The 21,698-nt window shown below is 41.0% G+C and overlaps 1 protein-coding gene across 1 annotated transcript in view; it reads left to right on the forward strand.

Moving 5' to 3' along the window:
* The window catches only part of LOC117555881 (dedicator of cytokinesis protein 2-like), a 104,262-nt gene that overhangs the window by 75,805 nt on the left and 6,759 nt on the right, over window positions 1-21,698 (forward strand). Inside the window, exons 27-46 of the mRNA XM_034230906.1 lie at window positions 2,088-2,186; window positions 2,567-2,661; window positions 3,974-4,052; window positions 4,169-4,269; window positions 4,559-4,617; window positions 5,076-5,224; window positions 5,505-5,590; window positions 5,941-6,097; window positions 10,411-10,451; window positions 13,282-13,372; window positions 14,465-14,575; window positions 15,237-15,326; window positions 16,226-16,330; window positions 17,883-18,024; window positions 18,441-18,522; window positions 18,679-18,763; window positions 20,143-20,229; window positions 20,482-20,658; window positions 21,077-21,160; window positions 21,258-21,395. Of these exons, the coding sequence (XP_034086797.1) occupies window positions 2,088-2,186; window positions 2,567-2,661; window positions 3,974-4,052; window positions 4,169-4,269; window positions 4,559-4,617; window positions 5,076-5,224; window positions 5,505-5,590; window positions 5,941-6,097; window positions 10,411-10,451; window positions 13,282-13,372; window positions 14,465-14,575; window positions 15,237-15,326; window positions 16,226-16,330; window positions 17,883-18,024; window positions 18,441-18,522; window positions 18,679-18,763; window positions 20,143-20,229; window positions 20,482-20,658; window positions 21,077-21,160; window positions 21,258-21,395 (2,058 nt within the window). The remainder of the gene's footprint in view (window positions 1-2,087; window positions 2,187-2,566; window positions 2,662-3,973; window positions 4,053-4,168; window positions 4,270-4,558; window positions 4,618-5,075; window positions 5,225-5,504; window positions 5,591-5,940; window positions 6,098-10,410; window positions 10,452-13,281; window positions 13,373-14,464; window positions 14,576-15,236; window positions 15,327-16,225; window positions 16,331-17,882; window positions 18,025-18,440; window positions 18,523-18,678; window positions 18,764-20,142; window positions 20,230-20,481; window positions 20,659-21,076; window positions 21,161-21,257; window positions 21,396-21,698) is intronic.

Here is a 21,698-nt window from a genome sequence, read left to right on the forward strand (position 1 = left end):
GAAAACACTTCCCTCTGTGCTCTCATTTTATTTTGAGTTGTACAAAGTGAAAATATGTTTCAGTGTGCATACATGACTGAAAAAGTATGTTTTCTTGTAAGAATGCAGGCAAACACACACACACACACACCCTGCCCATTTTGATCAGATGCAAGCTGTCACCACGTTAGACGCCGATCATCTTTCATCTTTAATTAGCTATCCATCATCCTCCATCTCTGTCTTGTGTTCCCCTTTTGTGCCAAAAACTCTGGAGGATAATTTCACTCAAACCTTGGCTGCTGAGATGAAACAGAAGTTGCTGCACATCTGCCATGTTTTTTAAAAAAGGTTTGCGAACCTCATTCCAGCAATTACGCACAGCAGAGGGAAGGATCAGAAAACATTAATGTAAGGTGGAGGAAAACAAACTGACAGCAGGTTTAAGCAGGGCGCACTGGACCGTATTTCTGTTGTTCTGTCCTCCTGGTGCAAACCCTTTTATGTTGAAAACGGCATTGTTTCACTGAAATAGCGTCAAAATCAGAAACTGCCATTAAGAGTCAGATTCTTAATGAAATCTACTAAAACAAAGTACTTCATGGTAGTGGTCAGCTTTTTTTTTCATTTTCTTTAATTTCCACCAACAGTTTTCAATTTGAGTCCAACCATGTTTCATTTCAGCTTTCCAATTGGTTATTTTGTGTTGGCTAGACATCATTTACAAAGGCCAAAATAGACTGTATATTCCTAGAGAAAAATACAGAAAGTAGAACCAGACAAATGTCTAGAGCAGATATCAGATAATTTGAATGGTATGATGGTTAAATGACAGGAATATAATGTTTAATAGTTGTTATCTTTGCAAATTCATTTTACATTCATGCCATTGGTCATTTCTGTTCTCTTCTGGTTAGTGCAGTGGAGTTTTTATGCAGTTTTTTCATCTGTTTTCTTCTCCTTTCTTGCCTGCCGCCCCTCTCAGCCTCTGGTTGTGGAGGTTTTGCACAACATTTTCCATGAATGTTCTGCTTATAATCCAGCTCAAGGATTCTTTTCTCAGCATAAGCAGCTTCACACACATTTCAAACTTGAAACTTGTTTAAATCTTTTTTTTGCCTATCCTCATCTTTAATGTCTGTCTTACTTTCAGAGTAACGCTTGCTTCTTCTCCCTCCTCTCTCTAATCTCTTGACTCTTCATCACTTTCATCTCCTACATCCAATTATCCTTTTACCAGTCTCTGTGTGTGTTTTTGTGCACAGTTTGCACCTTGGGACATATTCAGAGATAAGTGAACATAATGAGGTTTGAATACGTTATCAAGTAACACTGAAAGAAATCTGCAGTATGTAAACTTCCTCCAAAATGTCAGCATTCTCATGTTTTGTTTTGATGTGACAAGATTTGCTTAATATGTTGTTTATATTAATCCATAATAATCACACTGTGGTTCACAAAATCATGTATTTCATATTGTATGAACGAGACCTTTATGTTGCTGCTCTGATTGACGTTGCGATAATTTGCCTCGAAAAGCTGCCGTTATAAGGGATTTTTGTTCTTTAACACTTTTTAACATATGCTGTAACGACCAATTATATTGCTTTAATGTCTATTTTTTGTATTTGTATTGTATAGCATTTCAAAAAATGTGTTTGAAATCTTCCCCGGCGGCCGAGAGCCACAATTTAAACTGAAGAGGCAGCTACTGCTCCTGGCAATGTCTATGTTTGTTGATAGTAATTATGGTAATTTGTGAATAATATTGCGGTCAAGGCTTGTCAATGCATACAGCATCTTTAAAAATAACATCACAGATCCTTCCTCATAGCCCTTTTCCTCCACGTCCTGCATGTGAGGATGTTAATGCTGCTTGCACTTTAGTATAGATTGCAGCTCAAATTAGCGAGTGACAGAATTGCTCTGAGGTATTCTCTGAAATCTACCCCAGGCAGTCTTTGACATGGTATAGCAAGAAATGACCTTAAGTGATTTAAACGTTGTTGGCTTCAGATGAATAGCACTCGGTTTAAGAGCAGCTGCACTGTGCCCAAAAAGTAATGATGCCTCTCTCTCTCTCTTTCTCTCACCATTTCCATTTGTAGTCCAGGGTGGTAGCCTGCATGACAGCTATACTCAGTCAGATGGATGATCGTCACTATGAGACATACATAGAAACCTTCGCTGGATCCTCTGATCTGGTGGTAAGTATACAGACACCTGCAGATGTCAAAATGCTAAATATGTTGAATGTTAAATATACACTGATGGTCAAAAACAACTCCCGACTGTAATTAATTTTAAAAAAGTTTGATCAGAATCAGAAACAGGTTTATTGCCAGGTAGGTTCACACATACGAGGAATTTGACTTGATGTCATGGTGCATACATAAAATATAAAACAAGAAATCTAACAAAAAACAAAAAATCTTTAAGGACACCGTAATAAAATATAGTTAAATAGCAATAAAATAAAAGCAGTAATTTACATGGAAATAGAATGCTATGAATGAATTATAGGATATGAAACAAGAAATATGTGTGATACACTCACATTCTCATTCTTTTGTCCGTTTCACTGCAGGACTTCCTGATGGAGTCCTTCATGCTTTTCAAGGATCTGATTGGGAAACATGTGTACCCCTCGGACTGGATGGCCATGATCATGGTACAGAACAGGTACTAGAAGCACACACAGACCTGAGATCTGAAACACCCTCCTACTTCTCCCAGGTCTCTGACAACAGAAAAGGCCACAACCGCCCCAGCCCAACCTGCTATTGGGTCGTTGAGGCTTGGTGTGTGTGAATTATATAAAATATTGTTGACATCCACACAAACCCACACAGGGAGAAGTTAGAGATAGCAAAGCTGGGGCTCAGGGCTGCAAAGATGAAAAAGGCTGATGTGACCAAAGCATTTATTAGTGAGCTGCTGTGGAATAGTTATTGGGCTGTCAGCTAGAAGGAAGGTTACAACTGTGTCAGAGGAATAGAAAAGGAAAAGAGGTTAAAGTTATAGAGTGAGGTGGAAGTAAGGTCAGGTTGATAAGGAGTCTGCAAACTGGGGTTAGGAGAGGTAGAGAAAGTCACGCTTGAAAGACAAAGTAAGACTGAGAGAATGTCAGTTACAGTAGCGGTGAATAACCCTGACTGATAGATGAATAGCGCCCAGGTAGGATGGCTGGGGCTACCTAACTTTAGAAATCCATCAAGTCACTACTCACTCATACACCTGCTTACCGTTTGAAGCTGCTATCAGGATCCGTTATTGTGACAGATGTTTAGAACCTGAAGCAATATCACAAACTTGTCTGAAATACCACTATGAAGTTGTGGGCCAGAGCTGCTGTCAAAGCTGTTGTTGTTTGACAAACAACAAATAAGGTGCATTTTTGATCATTAACGAATTTCCTCAATTTATTCCACATACAGTAAACATAGTTCAATCAGGAGAGATGTGATGTATGAGTACATGTTTATTATCGGGACACATGATATGCGGGAATAGTGATTGACGTATTACAGCAAGTAACTGTAATGATGTTTTGGCGATTAGGCCCCGGGTTTGCAGGATGATCATTCAGGAGGGAAAGAACCGCTCTGATGAACCCCCCCGGGGTCTAGACACTGGTGGTGGTGATAGTAGTTCGGTCCGATCTGAAGGGAGAAGGTTTTAGCTTGGCCCTGTATTAGGAGACAGGAGGGGAAGGGGTGGAGGAGGGTTGTGTGTTGACACCTGAAATGACAACTGACAGGGAGGGGAGAGCAGATTTAAAGGGGTTAGCAGGTGCGATGATTGGCTAGCCGGGGCGTAACACCCCTGATCACTTATTGAGATAACGTGTGACACCAGATGATATTGTCTTCTTGATTGAACTTGCGCTGAGCTACATTTGTTTCCTTAAGGACATAGTTGTTTCCTTAAGGATGTGTGTTTGTTTTATAAAACAATCAAACAACTGCATCAGTACGTTATTTTTGTCCATCAGAGTGTTCCTGAGAGCTATCAACACCTATGCCGACACAATGAACCAGAAGTTCCTCAATAACGACGACTTTGAAGTACAGGTAAGTGTGTATACAGGTTTTTTATAATATTGACAGTACCTTTATTTGCCTGATTTTATTTAACATAGATCTCTATTTTCTCCCTCTTCTGTTCCTTGCTCTTTCTACCCGTCTAGTTGTGGAATAACTACTTCCACTTGGCGGTGGCGTTTATTACCCAGGAATCTCTGCAGCTTCAGCATTTCTCGCCAACTAAGAGGAACAAGATTCTCGCCAAGTGAGAGAAGGGCCATTTCATTTCCTTATTTACCACAGTTACTGCCCCTGCTCTAATGAAACACTCAGTGATTTGTGATCTATTTTGGAGTCTGCATTTACCGTTTACACTCCCACTGTGCGACGCCTGTTGATAGACATTCCATTTGGTTCATGTTGGGGCAGATTAGCACAGCATTATATTTCCCTCTGGGATGTTCAGTTTCTGAAGGTGAAAATAACAGCATTCATCAAGACCATAATTCTTAAACCCATTCTCTTTCCGTCTCTATTTATGTGTCTTAAATCAGGTATGGTGACATGAGAAGACTCATTGGCTTCGCTATACGCGACATCTGGTACAAACTAGGTAAATAAATGTACTTTATACAAGTGTGGTTGCTTTGCTGCTTTTGGGAATGCAAATGTGTGTTTTCCTTCACAGCGAGATATACGTGTTTGTGTGTGTAGGTGCACAACGAAACCAAGGGGCCAGTGGAATTTGTTTTCTGTATAGCATGGTAATGAGGGTTCGCAATGTCAGCACCTTTTCACATAAATACATATAACATATTGCTCTTTAAATAAAGGGCTACTTGGTATTCTGAGAAAGCTGCATGTACAGTACAGGGTGATTTCCTTGAAATAGGAAGCCGTGTTCCTTGTTGTAGAAGGATTTTTTTTTTTTTATTAGGATGTGTTGGTGGAGGAAGACCTGGGGAACATTCCTGAGGACAACAATTGGAACAGGGGTGAACAAGGGGAGATGGTTCAGGTATGATGTTACTTGCCTTTTTCATGACGTGTGTGTTTGTGTGTGTGTTTCAGGCAGCCATAAGATCTGTTTCATCCCTGGCATGGTGGGTCCCATCCTGGAGATGACTTTGATCCCAGAAGAAGAGCTGAGGAGGGCCACCATCCCCATCTTCTTCGACATGATCACCTGTGAAAATGCACACTCTGGAAACTTCCAGAAGGTAAAACGCATCCATGCATACAGATATGTGGGAACCGTTATTGTTTGCTGCAGTGAAATATTAAGATTTAAAATGCAAACTTACTTTTGCATGTACCAAATACACACAGTGACACTGGCACACACACAGTGACCATATACATCGATTTCCTGTGACAGTGCATGAAAGTAAAAGAGACACCTTAATTATGCTTGCATAATTGATTTCTTCTTCTAGTCCTGATCTCATTTGTTTTCTCTTCTCCCCGTTTGCTCTGTCTTTCTTTGTCTTTCCTCTGTAGTTTGAGAATGAGATCATTCTGAAGTTGGACCATGAGGTGGAGGGTGGAGGAGGAGACGAGCGATACATGCAACTACTGGAGACCATGTAGGCCTGAGTATTATAACTTAAAACCATAACGGCAGCCAATAATGCTTGAAAATGTAAACTTCTTCTGTAGATAAACAAAAAGCTACCAACAAAAGTAGTGAGTGAAGTGATAGTACTGCCAGAATATGGTTTTACATTTGAGAAATTATTTAAATTCTGGCTGGCCTTGCTTTGCTATTGTCTGAAAAAATGAATTCAGAGAGTAGATTTCCTGCTAACCCTCAAATGTTCAGTTTGGATTCACATCAGCGGTTTACCAGGAATAAACTCACAACATTTGCAGCATAAAACACTGAATTTAAAGGGCATATCTTCTGATGATGAACTCACGGATGCTTGTCTTCCAGCCTGCTGGACTGTGCAGCAGAGAAGCCCCCACTGAGGCCACAGGTACAGCACTTTGTCTCCTTGGTGAAGGGACTCCTCATTCGTCTCCTTGACTACCGCACCGTGATGAACGATGACAGCCGCAACAACCGCATGAGCTGCACCGTCAACCTTCTTGTAAGTCCCAAATATTCAAATCCCTCCTCCACTAGCCTCCTCACTTGTTACTGAAGTGAGCTTCAGTAACAAAATATGGAGTTAGGACTAGGTAAGCAGTTATTTCCTTTAATAGTTTCATCATAGTTTTGTTTTCTTGATGTTTCATCGATACTCTGCAGTCTTTCCAAATCTCCTGTAAGCTTGGCATGTGTCTCCATGGATTTGCATTTATTGACACCTGCCTCGTGATTCATGCACTGTACTTGGAGTATTAAAACTCACAGCACATGTTCTGATCTCAGAAATACACACACACACACACACACACACACATCAATAAACTCATTATTCATTGAAAGACTACTATATTAAGAGACTAGTAGGTGAGTTTGTCCCACAGACACCTTAGTCAATAATCTCATCCATGCCAGAAGGGCCACACCGATTGAAGACTTCATTATGCAACACTGCTAGTACGTCTTGTCTTTCATGCCAAGGTCTTTGTAGGCCTTTTCCACTTCTGATTTGTGTGCAAAATGATCTAAATAAAAGGATTCATCTCTGTCTGGTCGCATGACTGTTTTTGCAGAGGGTTGCATCAGCTCCTGTCTACTACACAGCTTCCCTCTCATGTGATCTCCTAATCAGATTCTCCTCCACGGTATACTCAAGTTTAGTCTACCCACCTAAGATCCTCTCCACATCAGATTATGTCATATAATTCTTCCTCCATGCATTTTGCTTCTTTTATGTCTCTTTTGATATGGATTCTTTCCAGAGATTTGTTTTTGAAGATATTTCAGAGGAGTATGAGTTAATTATGGGTGGTCGTGCTCGTGTTGGTATCTTATGTGTTATTTTCCCATTAGGAGTTGAGGCTGTTGGCACATGCCAGAGATGTTTAGCTTGTTGCCCATGACAGCTGCCCATTAGCTCGTCTCTTTCATTTGTTTCGCAAGCTAAAATAAATCCCTCTGCACTCTCCCAACTGTGCCCTCCCTCACACTGACTTCACTTAGGGCGTGCACTTTCATACACACAATCACGTAGGTATCACTCCCTCATGCAAATGCGCTTTCAATGAAACACCTGTACTCTTGTACACAGACATACACACAGCTCAGGCTAAATTAACCTCTGCTAACCTTGTGCTAAAGAAGTTCCAGAATAACTTTAAGCCACCAAAAAAAGCCTGTTTGCGTGATTATCTTCATTTAAGATTTACATATGGATTTTTAAATGCCATGTGGCTGTGAGGTAGTGCCGTCATCCTTCAATCGGAAGGTTGGGGGTTTGATCCCAGCCCCTGCAGTCAACATGTCGATGTTTCCTCGGGCAAGATATTTAACCCCTAGTTTCTTCCAATGTCGTGGCCAACCGTGTGTGAATGGCACATTGCTCTGTATGAATCCGGTGTGAATGATGATTTCTAAATATAAAGCACCTTGAGGTGTCGTAAAGACTGGATAAAGGGCTGTATAAAATACAGTCCATTTAACATTACCCTTGTGTATGTTCATTTAGGAACCATGTAGAGAAGTCTCTCATTGTACTGTGTATTTGTGGTGTTCGTTCAAAATATCTGTCGATGGTGGTCGTGAACTGCATGTAAATGGACCAAAAATTGGCTACTGAAGTTAAAATGCAAAAAACAATGATCTATACCAGCGGTTTTCAAAGTGTGAGGCGCGCCTCCCTGGGGGGGCGCCAGAGAGCTTCAGGGGGGGCGCAGCGTGAGAAAAAAATAAAGACTATTAAAGTGTCACTTGCACACCTTTGGCTGTCCGTGGAGACCGAGTTCCCCCACCTCGCCAAAAAGGCTGTAAAAGTGCTCATTCTCTTCACCTCCACCCAGGGGCGGGCTGGCCATCTGTAGGAATGGGTACCGAGCCCCGGTATTAAACGGGCCCCAGGGCTGAATTATTAAAGACCGTGGTACCGTTAAGCTCCGACGTTAACGGTCTTTTTATCGGTACTGGAGACATGTAAAAAATATATGTATATGTATTATTGCTACACAAACATTATATTGCAGTTTTAGTGTTGCCAACTCCGTTTCTAATATGCAAAAAGCGTGCAAAATGCGTCTTTCTAGTATTTTCGATCTTTCAAATCCAGGCGAGAGATCTCTCTCCCCCGCCTGCTTGCGAGGGGGCGGGGCAGTTTACACACACACAGCTGCTACATGCAGCAACACATACACGGAGGAGATGGCGGAGAGAACGCACTCCGAGGTGTGGTTAAACTTTACCCATCTCGATATGGACAATCCTCGTTACCAAAAGTCCAATAAGAGTTTAGCATGTAAGGGCGGTAACACGAGCAATTTGTCTAAACATTTAGCAAAAGTGCACCACATCCAGACGGAGAAATGCACCGGATCGACTGTCTTTCTAGTAGCTCTGTAGCCCCATCCACGAGTAACGTTTCCACGTCAGGTATGTTATGTATGCTAGCAGCAACACACGGAGTTAACTCAATTATACAAACATGGGTTAATGATTAGAGGTAACAGAGTTATTTATTATGTTAAAGTTTCTGCTATTCTGTTTACAGTTCTGTCATCAGATTATTTAACACGATTTGTTAAAACATTGTTGTTTCTTCTGATATAAATAGAAAGCAATGTTAGTTTTGTTCACAATTTGTTTAGTAAGTTTACCTTCTTTTTTTCTCCAAAAGAACCGATAAGAGTACCGTTAAAAGACCGGACCGATAAGTGGTATCGATAAAAGTAGTAGTACCGTTAAAACCTTAACGATACCCATCCCTAGCCATCTGTGTGTTCTGGAGAATCACAGAACGGCCGGTCGTCAGCGGGTCGTTTTAAACTGCATCATTTAAGTTGCGCTGACAGGCGACAGAGGTTCGTTCAGCGGGCCGTTTCCACGCAGCGAGGCTCCCACCCCGTTGACAGTTCACTAGCATGCTCTACCAATTTGTGTGGGCTGGGCTGGGTGAGATTCCAGGGCAGATTTGTTGTCCGATTCCACCCCTGCCTCCACCTACCTGTGTGAGTGCGGGTTTTCCGCATTGACTTTGATCTACAGTAAAGCAAGTACCGGTCAAGGCTGCAGCCATTACATTGCATTTAGCTGACGCTTTTATCCAAAGCGACTTACAATAAGTGCGTTCGACCAACAAAATACAAACTTGAAGAAAACAGAATCATATAAGTACATCAGGTTTCATAGAGCCAAAACATTTCAAGTGCTACTCAACTGGCTTTAGATAAGCAAGTCCTTTATTAGTATATAAGTGCTTTATTAGTAATTCTATCGCTCGAAGTGGAGTCGAAAGAGATGATGCCAGAGGATGATCTGCGTTTATTCCTGTCTACATTGCATCCCCGCATCATCCGCCTGTGCGCATCAAAGACGCAGACTCATTGTTCCCACTAATGTAGGAGTGAGTGTAATAAGGAGGCAAAGTTGACGTTCAGTGTGTTGCCGGGAGAATATAAGGATTTATCCACGATGTTGAAAATGTAAAAAAAAAAAATTCTTTTTTTTTAAAACATAAAGATAAAAAGGTTTTAAAAAAGTTATTGTTTTAAGGAGGTGACACTAATCAGCCAATCAAAACGGTGCAGTCAGCGAGCACGATAGATTCGAACACAGACACGAGACAAGAGGAGAGAAACAGCAGTGAGTAATTTCAAATGGCGTGCTCAAAAAAGAGAAAGGTAGACAGCGAAAACAGAGCATTTAATGACATTTTCTCTTACTGGACCTCTTAGAAATGCAATTGAATACCCCTGCATTATAGCAACAACAACAATAATAATAATAATAATAATAATAGCAATACTAATTGGGAGGGGGGGGGGGCGCGGCTGTTCTTATGTTCTCTGAGGGGAGGCTCACCTTCCCACACTTTGAAAACCCCTGATCTATACTATATGATCTTTGAAAAAAATAGAGCAAATCAATATTAATAGGCATGCAGTCTCCTTTGACTTCACAGTGAATTTCAATGCGTTCTTTTTTTGTCTACTCTTGTGGTCTGCTGGCTCGCGCTGGTGATCGGTTCGTTTCACTCCTTTGGTCTCCATACAGTAGATGTCATTAAACTTCATTAAACTGGGAGTTTGTGCTGCTTATCTAACAAGCGCGCATAAACACACTCCCACACACTAACACACACACAGGCAATCAGAAGTATTTCAAATATAACGCACACATACATCCATTTAGACAAATAATCTTCCACGCAAATACAAAGAGTTAGTGAGTTAGTGCAGCATTTATAAATGACCTTAAAAATCTCACACACACACAGACACATCAATGTGGACTGACACTAACCGTCTTCTCCTTTCTATTTCACAGAACTTTTACAAGGACATCAATCGTGAAGGGATGTATATCAGGTATTTATGTGCTGAATTTGACATGAAATACATTTAAGTGGTGTGTTTCCACATTGTCGATGCTTGCATGTGTGTGTCTGAGTGGCCTAGCATTACTATACTTGTGGGGACCTAAATCTGTTTACACAGTCACGTGTGGGGACTCGCCTCCCTTATGGGGACACATTGGAGGTCCCCATGAGGAGAATCATTAATTTTAGGGTGAAGACTTGGTTAGGTTTAGGGTTAGGGTAAGGTTAAGGGTTAGGGTAAGGGTTAGGCATGTGTTGGTTATGGTTATGGTTAAGATAAGTCTCCAGGAAATGCATGTAAGTCAATGTAATGTCCCCTGAAGTGATGTATACATGGTGTGTGTGTGTGTGTGTGTGTGTGTGTGTGTGTGTGTGTGTGTGTGTGTGTGTGTGTGTGTGTGTGTGTGTGTGTGTGTGTGTGTGTGTGTGTGTGTGTGTGTGTGTGTGTGTGTGTGTGTGTGTGTGTGTGTGTGTGTGTGTGTGTGTGTGTGTGTGTGTGTGTGTGTATCCATAATCTGACAAGGGATTATATGAGTCCCACTGAATTAATGTCAGAATCCACAAGATCAGCTCTTGGTCTGACTGGAGGGCGAGGAGATAAAAAAAGAGAGACATGATTGGCAGGGAGGGAGAGAGAGGGGAAAATCCAGATCCCGTCAGGTCCCACGTGCATTTCTGGCGGTGGCTTATGGACCTAATTAGTTATCTGTGTGTTCAGATGTGAGCTCAGCTCTGTGGTTGGTCAGAAGCCTTCGTCTCTCATGTGGAGAATATGGTTAACATTTGGCCGGCTCCCTAGTTTATCTTAGCATATACACACAGTTTAATGGAATCAATACATTAGTCAATCTAAGTTTATTTATATTGAATAAAATCACAAATTTGTCTCAAGAGGCTTTACAGTGCAATGTGAGCATGCAACATAAAATGAACATTAGATAACTACATATAGCATGTGTTATGTTATTAAGCATAATGTTATCTTACACAGTAGCTATATTACTCAAGGCCATGCGTGGATAATAACAACCCCAAACTAATTAGGTTGTGGCTCAGGGTGTGAATTATGGACCATAACATTAGCATCTTAATTGCTTACATTTATATTTTAAATGATACAACAGTTGACTACTGAATATTTCCTTTAATTAACTGTATTATTTATCTATCTCTAGTGTTCATACTAAACTATTTATTTGCAGCAAGCAGAAGTAATGTACCTTTCTTTACTGATAAGTCAGGTAACAACTTTTTTAGAGGTAATTTCAACTATGAATTTAGAAAATGTTTTTCCAAACTTTTAATTATTATTATTTAGTTTTATTATCTTTGTTGGGCTGTCTCACTAAAATAGACAAATTATTAAAAAATGCAACTCACCTTCAGTAATTCATAATATTGTTGCACACAAAAGTAATAATCGATTAATAGAGTGTATACTGACTTTTTAATGTACTACATTTGTCACTTCTTTTATGCAAACCCACCAAATGCTGCACTGAAAACCTCTCATTTGTATAGAGTGTGGAAATGCCTGTTTAAGTCACACTTCAAAGAGAGACGTCTGTAGTTTTCTGCATTAAGGCACTAACCAGCAATGTTTCTGGTGAACAATTCAACCATAGCTTTCTGTGTTTCGATTGTGTGATTGATTCATATCACTTCATGTTAATTAGAGGGCAACATTAGATTGATCTGAAATGAAATACGTTTTACAAACCTAATGTTCCTGTAATAGGTTTCCTAACACCCAGATATGGACTAATTAAAAGCTGACTCCTGCCAATGCAATTTGAAAACCACCTGTGATTAACAGACCCAGGGAGATAGAGGACGAGAGGGAGGGGAATAGTCAGGGAGGGAGAGAGAGAACAGGAAGCATAAATAGAAGAGAGACCAAGAGACAAACAGTGAAGGGTGAGTCCAAGCTTCTCAGAAAACAACAACACTCAAACGTTAACTGGGTCTACCATAGCTTGTTCCTGCGTGCTTCTACACAATGTAACTATTATAGTTATAAAGCCAATCACCAGCATCTTTGTACAAGCATGCAACATCATTGGCTCACAAACGATGATATTTACTCCTTATTGTGGTATTGGAATAAATAAATAATAAATAACAAGGATTATTTCTATACTCGATAGTTTTGAAGTAATTTGTTCGGTGACTAAATTGATCAAAGTTTAGTACCTGGCCCAATTCTTTTAGAGAATAAGAGGAAATGGAAGGAAGAAGATGACATGAGGTTCAAAAAAGAAAGCGAGACCCTTCAATATGTAGCCATACACATTAACCCTAAGGGGGCATCCATACTGCACAAGCGTATACAGAAGATTTCTCATTTGAAAGCATCTACTGTAGAAGCCACTGCTTACTTGCTTCGTCATCAATGCCTTAGCAAGAAAGTGTAGCCTCTGGCGATCTGGCAGAATGTTTTTTTCCCGACAAGAAACAAAAATCCATCAAACCTGAAGCTGTAAAATAGTAAATGGGTTCACTAGCAGCCCAATGCTCCCATTTTCCTCCTGTCGGGCTCATAAAACATACTGTGGCTACAAAACATCTGACTTTTTACAAGACATACTTTGAATTGCCCTTCTGTTTGTTTGCATGAGTATGCCCTGCATGACCTTTCTATGTTGTGTACATATTCCAGGGTAGCTATATGGTGTGTGTGAGCATTAGACACATTGAGTGAGAAAGTGACACACTCTTGATTAATGCTGCCCAACAGTGTCATCTAGTGGATTGATGCAGAAGCTGCATATTACATTTACTTGACCTCTGTGAGTGTGTTTGTACACGTGTGTTCTCAGGTACCTTTACAAGTTGAGGGACCTTCATCTGGAGGGTGAAAACTACACGGAGGCAGCATACACACTGCTGCTCCACTCCCGCCTGCTCAAGGTAGGACACACACACACACACACACACACACACACACACACACACACACACACACACACACACACACACACATAAAGAGGGATATGTTGTCATTTTAATGCTGGAGCTAGTGTCTTGCTCTGTCTAATCACTTGTCTCTGAGCCACGAATGAGACTGTTTTTTATATGCTGATAAATGGGTCCTGGCCTCCGAATGATTAAGCTCTGCCGCTAGTTTATGGTATTGCATCGGCCACTGGTGCTGCATCACTATGGTGATTGATTTTTGGAGTCTGTATGTGTGCAGCGTTTTTGTGTGAGTGTCGGCGCGCACGTGTCCGTGTGTATTTGACCTCTTTTATAGCATACTTAGATTTCACAGAGAGGGACAGAGGAATAGGGGCATTGTTCCCTCTCTCTCTCTCTCTCTCTCTCTCGCTCTAGGAGAGCGTGTGAGCTATAGATCGATCCGCTATAGCTCTCTCGGTCTTCTCTCCTCGCTCTCTCTCTCTCATCTCTCATCTCTCTAGCTCTCTTCTCTCTCTCTCGCTCTCTCTCTCTCTTCTCTCTCTCTCTCTCTCTCTCTCTCTCTCTCTCTCTCTCTCTCTGCTCCTCTCTGTCTAGTAAGCAGTTGAACTCTATAACATTTGTTATGAACTTAATTAATCTCTAGTGTCAGTCCTGTCATGTCTGCTTCTTATTAATGGGCAGTAAGGCACAGCATGCTGTCATCCTCTTCTAACAAACTTCACTGAGCACAGTTCAAACAAGTCTGTCTTGCTCATTTTGCTCATTGTGCACTTTTACGTTTGGTTCCTAAATGAATTTCTGTGCAACTTATGTAATGGAAGATACATTATTGTCTTGTTTATATGATAAATGAGCATTGTGCGGTTTGCTTTGGTGCACACTCTGCTTATGGCTAACATTGATTCATTACAACAAACAAATTAGCCTCAAGTTATCTTCCTCTTTTGTCTTAACGTCATTATTAATGGGAAAGTAAAAGACTTGTTTGGTCTGGCCACTCTTTTTAATTCACGTTGACATACTGCATCTCACATCTCTGTCCTCTCATCTTTATGTATATCTTCCATCCTGTCTGTATTTCAGTGGTTGGATGAGATGTGCAGCCCCCAGTTTGAGTTCCACGGCTCCCAAACGCAGCGGCAGCTCAAAGAAACGCTCTACGACACCATCATCGACTACTTTGACAAGGGCAAGGTCAGCATGGTTTTACAACACAACCTGCTCCTCCATCTTGACCTCCATTAAGTAGTGTGATGATTTGAAAAATGTTGATAAACACTCCAAAATCAAAACAAAGAAAGTTTTTAGCAGGACAGTTCATTTTTATTTTCGAAGTAGCAAAACGTGTTGAACTTATTTCACAAAACGATAAAGAAAATAGTTTCTAAAGCCTCAGATTCAAGATCAGAATTCAAGACATACACTTTTATTTTGGAAAATGTTCGTTCCTTTCCTGTATCAAGTATTAAGTCATAGTCTCGTGTGTTGATGTCAGATTCATTCTGTATTCTCTATGAATGCTTTATGTTCTCTGAAGCATTGAAAGAGACATTTCACTTCACTCTCCAGAGACCTGGAAACAGATTTCACAAGAAAAATTCCCACCACAGCTGCTGCCGATTCAGATGTACAGTATTTGCAGATGGTGTAATGACTTCTTGCTCTCTCTCTCTGGTGTGTGTGTGTGTGTGTGTGTGTGTGTGTGTGTGTGTGTGTGTGTGTGTGTGTGTGTGTGTGTGTGTGTGTGTGTGTGTGTGTGTGTGTGTGTGTGTGTGTGTGTGTGTGTGTGTGTGTGTGTGTTGTGTGTGTGTGTGTGTGTGTTGTGGTGTGTGTGTGTGTGTGTGTGTGTGTATAGATGTGGGAAGAGGCCATCACTCTCTGTAAGGAACTGGCTGAACAGTACGAAAACGAGATCTTTGACTACGAGTTACTCAGCAAGAGACTGGTAATAAATGACTATCTCAAACCTTGATGCTTTATCGTCTGCACAGTTATCATGTTCTCACATTTTCCACTTTCCCCTTAACTTCCCCTTTATAGACGTTATATATATTCTTGGGTGTGAGGGAGTGTTTTGATAGCTGCAGTAACATAGCTCACATCCAGTGCACCTTTTGCGTACCGGATCTTATGTATATTGATCAATGGTCTTTGACCTTTTAACAGTAAAACAGAATCTATTCAAATTGTTTAACTGCCATTCAGTAAGTTGCTTATTGATCAGAAACTATAAATGTAACAGCAACACTTGATAGGTCATCTGCACTTTAAAATTGCATGTTTAAAAATGTGTATCTACTAAAGTATTCAAGTCCCCCTTCAATTCTGGTGTGAAGAACTCTGGTTAGAGGTTTCACAATTACTGTATGACCCCAGAAGAGTGATTCATCACTGCTAATCATATACAACTTCTAACACTTCTTACTGTCAATCAATCTTGTGTTTCTTGCTTCTCTTGCTCTGTCACCACAGCAGTAGATTCCTTCCTTCACAAATCTAACCCCACATTCTCCTCTTTCTCCCCTCCACTGAACTCACCGCCTCCCCTCCCCACATAGAATTACACTTTTACCAACAATTCAAAATCTCTTTCTCTTTTTATATGACTGCAGCAGTGGCTCAGCTAATGCAAATGTATGTAGTTATATCAATGACAGACATTGCCCTTGGTTGCTATGCACTTTATTGTTTCTACATCTATCATCAAAGCTCACAGCATTCTGCTGAGGGTGGCTTTGTCTTTGGCACAAGCTGATAAAACTGCTACGGCTGCACCATCTGAAACTTTCCCCTGAACACATCCTTTGTCTTTCTCTTTGTCCCTCTCTCTCTCTCGCTCTGCAGGAGAAACAAGCCAAGTTCTATGAAAACATCATGAAGATCTTGAGGCCTAAGCCGGACTACTTTGCAGTGGGCTACTACGGACAGGGCTACCCTCCATTCCTCAGGGTTTGTCTTTCTCATGGTTTGCTTTGAATGAATATTATGCATAGCTTTTTCACTTTTCAAACAGTTGGATCACAATGTTTCACGCTGTGTAAGGAATACAAAGGTATTACCGACTACCCTTTCTTGCACAAAGCAGTCGAAGAAAACGCTTATTCTCCATTATCAGCACTGAAGCTTAGCTATTTAAAATAGCAACAGTAAACAACTTTCCAAACACACTAGCAAGATGCTTAACAGAAGGAGGCATATTGTACCTTCAGGGAGCGTTGTTGATCTGTGGATTTCAGCAAGTTGCAGAAATAAATATTCCGCTGTTTGTAGCTCCAATATTCATTAGATGTGTTTATCTGCTTCGGTAAGGAGTCTGATAAAGGCTGCGAGTCAGTTCTTAGTAGCTCAGGGCAGTGATAAGGGAGACCAGGGGGGTATACTACGAAGCAGGATTTTCGCTTAGCCGGCTAAATTCAGGGAAAACTCCGGCATTCCGGTCCTACGAAGCTGGTTCTCTTTTTAGCAGGCTAGATCTCCATGGTAACTTATGCTTAGCGGCTAACCTGGTCGGGACCAGGTTAGGTTGCAGGCTAAGAGCTCAACTCAGTGAAAACACTGCCTGCTGACCAATCAGAGCTCAGTGTGCAGAGTTTAAAGCGATCAAGTCATATTACAGGAGAAAGGAAATACAGAAAAGCTGCCGTCGCAGGAAAGACGGCCGGCAAAAATCACCGACTGTGTGAACGTGAACATTAATAGAATATCACCTCCATCTTCAGAGCAATCTGACTATTATAACATTAGCGTTAAGAAAGCTTACTTAAATATATGCCACAACATAAGTAACTGGATCAGAGTAACATTAAGTAGCCTACAGTCCGCGGCATGTCAGCTGAGCCGTATCTGGCCGTGCAACACTCACAGTGTCACATACTGTATGCAGAAGTATTATTTTAAGCAACACATTAAGTTGACGAAACACTTGAGACAAATGTAATTAAAGTCAGATCGTGTTTTAGACGGGGCAGTGATATCATAAACCTGTTAATGTATGCATTCAAACACTTTTTCTTTTGCCAGCTGTATTCACCTTGCAGGTGCAACTATGTGGCTTTTATCCTGGATAAAGTGTTTAAGACATGGATGTTTAAAGTTTAACTTCTTCATTTTTGACTAGTATTAAAGTTCACTTTTCATTCAGGAAGTATGACGCTGTGCTGTCAGTACGCTTCTCCATGTTTGTGATTGGTCGAATGCTCCAAATACCACCCCTTTCATGTGAACGCGCACCTAACTAGATAGGAAATGGCTGGCTTGAGCGATCCACTTGATAACCAGCGTCGTAGTACAGTTTAGCGAGAGCGCGTATGTTTTGGATTAGGCCAACCGGCTAACTCAAACATATCCAGGTTAGGTTGAACCAGCTTCGTAGTATAGGCCCCAGGCCCACTTTGAGAAATATTTACAACCACTACCAACTCTATGTGTTGATCAGAGGCTACATAAGGGTTTGATTATCATCAGTATACTCTTATATAACATACATATCCTATGCCTGCAGAACAAGGTGTTTATCCACCGTGGAAAGGAGTACGAACGCAGAGAGGACTTCCAGAACCATCTGATGAGCCAGTTCCCCAGCGCTCTGCACCTCAACACCACCACCATGCCAGGAGACGACATCAAGAACTCTCCACTGCAGTGTATCCTCATGGCACACACAGAAATACACTAATGTGTGATCATAGATATACAAAAAAAGATCTACAAGCAATTTTTGGTCTTACAGTCAAGTGTAGTACTGAATATATAAAGTAGACTTTAATATACAGCACATGCTGTACCTTAAGGTTCTGTTAGGGTTGAAGAGGAAGTGTATCTTTCAGTGTTTTCGAAAACAAAATATTGGTGGACACAAAAAAACGAATTTAAGTGTATCAAAACTTATCACAGAGACATTTTTCTTTACATTAGTTGTATCTTTTGACGTAACCCTGCCACTGGATGTCTGAAGTGTTGTCAGTAGTGTAACTATCAGTTTGTAGATTTTGTCACAGCTGTGGATGTACTGTCCTGTCCAAGCTGTATTGATGTTTTCTTCCTGAGCATTATGAACCAGATATCCAGTGTTTCACAGTGCAGCCAGTCCTCGAGATTCCTCCTCGCCTGAAGAACAAACCTGTTCCTGACCAGATCATCAAGTAAGTCAAAGAGCATGTTTAACCGGTCATTTATTTCAAATAAATATGTGTTGGTGTATGAAATGACTTGAAAAATAGTTCTGACAATGTTGCAAATTAGTTTTTTATTTTCCTTGTGTGCCTTTTACCTCTGTCTCCTTCTTATTTTATGTCCAGCTTCTACAAGTCCAACTACGTGCAGCGCTTTCACTATTCCAGACCGGTGAAGAAAGGACCTGTGGACCCAAACAATGAATTTGTTGTGAGTTTTTCCATTTAGTTTTTTGTGATAAGACTTAAGACCACTGGGAAAGTGTTTCAGAAGTTATTGTGTACTTGCATTGTTATTGTCTGAAAAGACAAAAACAATAAGGCTGATAAATCCTCCTCTACATGGACATTTTATATTTATAATGCTCTGCTTTATTCTTGCTAAGGTCACTATATATTTTCTTGTACCTCTAGCATCGACCACAACTATTCCCTCTCTATCTCTCTGCTCTCAACTACCAACAGCCTTAATACAATATATATTATGTTGTATTTAATGCTGTCAAAATTATCGCGCTAACGGCGGTAATTAATTTTTTGAATTAATTGCATTAAAATATTTAACGCATTTAACGCATGTGCAGAATGGCCCGCCCCATACATCCCACCAGTGGCAGCGCCAGGGTATGGCTGGGGTACACCCATACCAAGAAATGGCTTAGCCCCACCATGAAAAATGATGTTAAAGTAAGCAAAATAAAGTCCGCCAACTCGCGCCGAGAATTGCACAGACAGCAGTTAGTAAGATTGATTTCAGTAGCCTCTTGTCTGGAAATACCGAAGACCAGAAACGGTTTTGAAAACTTTTGTCACGTAGTGATCGTCTTCTCAATAGAACATCTTTGATAATGTCTTCTGGCCAATCAGAATCAAGATAACGGCGTGGTGTTGTTGCAGGAAGTCTCGACGGAGAATACTTTTGCTGTAGTACAGGGGTGCACATAACTGGTACGCAGGTTATGTGCGTAATCTGAAATGCGTACCAGCACTTGTGTCACAAAGCGCATTTGCGTACCGATGTACTCGTGAAGCTTTTCCAGAAAAGCGGTTAGATCACCGGACGACAGAGTCGGTCTCCGTGTGCACAGACAGGGCTGCTGTTAACGTCGGTCTGTACAACGGAATTGTGCCAAAACTACGCCAACCGGCTGCGGAGGGAGACTCCCCCCCTTCACTGGAGAACTGCGCTAAAACAGCTGATCACAACGTTCACACTCTGTGGTCACGAAGTACTCCACTAGCGTCTTAATGAATTAAGACCCCACGGTTTGATGATTGATAGGTGCTCTCTTTCATTTTGACACACAGAAAAATGTTACTATAAACATGTTAAATGGATATATCCGCCTTCTTTCATTTATCTTTCCATTCCCACAACAATATACCAAAATAAATGGCATATTTTGGACATAGTTCGAATGGTGATTAATCATGATTAATTAATTTTTAAGCTGTGATTAATATGATTAAAATGTTTAATCGTTTGACAGCCCTAGTTGTATTATATTACTTTTGTATTATACTTATGTTATATACAATGTCATCTAATCGCTTTTTTCTTTATTATTCCCTTTTCAAATCTGTTTTCAGTCAATGTGGATTGAACGCACGACCTTCACCACTGTGTACAAGCTGCCAGGGATCCTGCGCTGGTTTGAGGCTACGGACATGAAACATGTGAGTCTGTGGTTGGGTGGGGGGGTTACTCCGTTTGTGTTCTGAGCTAATGCCTCCTCTTTCAGGTCTCTGTCTCACCTCCACCAATACATTTATTTTTCATTTGTTTTTTAACTGAATGTTTTTCCTTCATCCCAAACCCCCCCCCCCCCCCCCCCTCTTACTTAATTGGTCTCGTCTTCTTCCATATTAATAACAGTTCTCTCTACTTAAACCCCTTTGCTCTTTTCATCACTTGGTTTCTCCGCTCAGACCACCTTGTCTCCATTGGAGAACGCCATAGAGACCATGGAGTCCACCAACGAGAAGATTCTCACCATGATCAACCAGTATCAGGCTGACTGGACCCTTCCCATCAACCCCCTCTCCATGCTGCTCAATGGCATTGTGGACCCAGCTGTCATGGGCGGCTTTGCCAAGTATGAAAAGGTAAAGAATCAGCCCTTTCCTCCCCACTTTATAGCAGATAATGGCCATTATCATATAGATTTCTTCAAACTAATATAGGAACAGTCGAGTTCAGTTTATTATACCTATCACATAATCATGTATTAAGGACTATCTGAGCTGTAATGATGAAAATCATTATCATCTCCTGAGGCTTAATTACAATAAATTTGCATATTTCATTAAATGCAAAGATCGCTTTATCCATAACCAGAAACATTGTTAGTATTCATTCTCCAACACCATTCCGTGATTTAATTTCCCACACAGGATAAGATCAGTGAGCTTGAATGTGCACATGTGGATGGAAAAGTCAGTCATTCATTAACAAACTGCCTGGGTAGGTGAAACCAAACGCCAGGATTCTTTAAATTAGTTTAAAAATGTTTCTTTGTATCAGGCGTTCTTTACCGAAGACTTCACTCAGCAGCACCCGGAGGACAGAGACAAACTGCTGCGGCTTAAGGACCTCATCGCATGGCAGGTACTGAACACGCTAACACACACTTCACATACACACCACATACTGTAGATGATTTTATGTGAACGTTCTATTGACACCATAATATTTGTATCTATAGATCCCTTTACTGGGTGGTGGGATCGCTCTCCATGGCAAGAGAGTGATGGAGGCCCTTCGTCCTTTCCACGAGCGCATGGAGGAGTGTTTCAAACAGCTGAAGAAGAAAGTGCAGAAGGAGTACGGAGTGAGAGAGCTGGTAAGAACAGGGGAGAAGGAGAGCTGACAAAAAGTATGGAGAGATTATTTACTGTACTCTGTAATCCACAATATATTTTCTTCTGAGAGGCTGGACACAGATCTACTCTGGTAGCACTGCGCTAATTAAGCTGACCGAGACAAATTTGAAATATCAAAGTACTCACAAAAGCCTTCAAGTGTAGTGTTGATATGGGATTTGTACCTTTTAAAATGTCTCTACAACTAGGGCATGGCTCAGATGATCTGACTGGGGCTAAATGTGGTCGTTAACTGGTGTAAATAGACTGGGCCCTTCAGGAGA

The sequence above is a fragment of the Gymnodraco acuticeps genome, unplaced genomic scaffold (assembly GCF_902827175.1).
Source record: "Gymnodraco acuticeps unplaced genomic scaffold, fGymAcu1.1, whole genome shotgun sequence".
In the NCBI taxonomy this organism is placed as follows: domain Eukaryota; kingdom Metazoa; phylum Chordata; class Actinopteri; order Perciformes; family Bathydraconidae; genus Gymnodraco; species Gymnodraco acuticeps.